The sequence below is a fragment of the Chaetura pelagica genome, unplaced genomic scaffold, assembly GCF_000747805.2.
Source record: "Chaetura pelagica isolate M959 unplaced genomic scaffold, ChaPel_1.0 scaffold346, whole genome shotgun sequence".
Lineage (NCBI taxonomy): Eukaryota > Metazoa > Chordata > Aves > Apodiformes > Apodidae > Chaetura > Chaetura pelagica.
Window position 1 is genome coordinate 2,853,018 of NW_009953797.1, and position 1,911 is coordinate 2,854,928.

At 37.8% G+C, this 1,911-nt stretch overlaps 1 protein-coding gene across 3 annotated transcripts in view; it reads left to right on the forward strand.

The window, feature by feature from the left end:
- Positions 1 to 1,149: 1,149 nt before the first annotated feature.
- Positions 1,150 to 1,911, forward strand: part of OGDHL (oxoglutarate dehydrogenase-like) — a 46,315-nt gene continuing 45,553 nt past the window's right edge. For 2 of the 3 annotated variants that reach the window (XM_010001132.1, XM_010001134.1), the window contains exon 1: positions 1,150 to 1,359. In XM_010001132.1, coding sequence (XP_009999434.1) covers positions 1,153 to 1,359 — 207 coding nt within the window. In that variant the 5' untranslated portion in view covers positions 1,150 to 1,152. The remainder of the gene's footprint in view (positions 1,360 to 1,911) is intronic. The other variant, XM_010001135.1, reaches the window with a different exon arrangement.

Genomic DNA, 1,911 nt, shown 5'->3' on the forward strand with positions numbered 1-1,911 from the left:
AATTTGGCAGTTCAGTACTTTTGTTTTTAGAAATTGTTCAACTAGGCACACACACTAAACAACAAAAAACTTGGATTTTACTCTCTGACTAGATAAATTATTTCTCCAGATGACCAACAAAACAAATGAAAGACACCTCAGACTTAAATCTGAATTTTTCTTCCTCTTAATTAGCATCCTACCCTTTATATTCTTTTAGCTTTCCATGTATTTCTGAAGTGAAAACAAAACTAGTAGTTTGTTTTCACATTTTTGCTATCCCTTTGCAATTTTAGTAACTTCAGCATTAGAATCATACTATCTTTGGTCTAATTGTAAGCTGCATTTGTTCTTTTTATTCTGAAGGTGAGCATTGATTCCCTTTGCTAGCTCTGGAGCTAATGGTGTTCAGTGTTCCCAGGATTCAGCCCTTATTGTTTGCTTTAATTGTGTTCAAAATTACAGAGAATCTGCTCTCCTTGCTGAAAACCTCGTAAGAGGTCATTAGAGGAAGAGAAATGTTGCTAATTAGGAAAGCAAATTAAGCTGAGCCTTTTCTCAGTGTTTGATTGAAGGCTAGTGTCAACGTGAAGACGTAACTATCCACTTTTAATGATTTTGTCAGCTCCATTACACATGGCATAAATGAGGTAGCAAGGTTCTTTTCAACCTCTACATTTGTGATTGAAGCTGTTCATTGAGCTGGCCCCAGTCTGGCGTGGTAAAAGGTTGTAGCTTTCTACAAATGACAGGCAGCAGTTATGGAAGAGCAGTATGGTTACCAAGAGCTCCAGCAAAGTCAGTGATTAGCAGACTCATTTGTTCCCAGGAAACTGAGGCTTAGAGTGCATGAAGTACAAGTACTACATGATTGCTTTAGGAAACAGGATCATGCTATCAGTTACAGAAGCTGTGAAGTAAGGTGAACTGTCTGATGTGGGCTTGGCCATCAGCGACACTTCCACTGCTGTAAGTGTAGTTCTGCCATCAGGCATGGCGTGGCCTTCCTCCTGGAGAGAACTTCATGCCTAGGCCTAAGCTTTTTTGAAGAGTACACTAACCATAAACCTCAGTTTTTACTGTGAGACTGAAGTGCAATTAATTCACTCTTTTTCTGATTAGGTCTATTTTGTCTTTATTAACAGACTTGGATCTTCTGTCTGATAAACAAACATGAGTCATCTGAGGTTGTTAGCAGCTACGCTGAAGTGGCATAGCATTAAACTTCTGGAAAAGCAAGATATAGGCAGAAGGGTATTTTTACATGGTCGACGGTATGCTTCATCAGGAACCTCAGAACCATTCCTGAGTGGGAGTAATACAAGTTATGTGGAGGAAATGTATTACGCATGGCTTGAAAACCCTAAAAGCGTACATAAGGTAAGTCTAAAACTTGACTGTAAATGATAATACTAGGTTAAGCGTGGGATTGATTTTTTTCTTTTATAACTTGTTTTTATGAAAAAGTCCAGCAAAAGGTCTTGTATGAAATGAAAAATGTGAAACTAATTTCCCACTTATTGATTGTTGTAAGATGTGATATTGCAGCAGAAAAAGTACAGAGGAGCCACAGGCATGGTGAGCAGAAAGAATGAGAAGTCCACATGAGAAACAGTAAGGTGCTCAGAAACTCCATGTATTCCTCCATGGAAATGTTATTCAAGCAGTCTGTTAAGTAATTAGTTCATCTGGAAAAAGACCCAAGAAATAAGATACTTTAAATTTTTGCTTTGTTGTAATCAGGCTGTGTGAGAGGATATGTTGTATTTTAAAAGTATGTGTTGACGCTGGTACTTCTAAACTGTCTGAAGATGAATGTACAGTTCCCTTTAGGTAGCTGTGGAACTTGCAACCTTACAACTGAATCTGAAATTGTCAGAAAAGCCTTGCCTTCTTAAGTATCTTGAGAATAATTTTGTTCTTTCTCTTTCC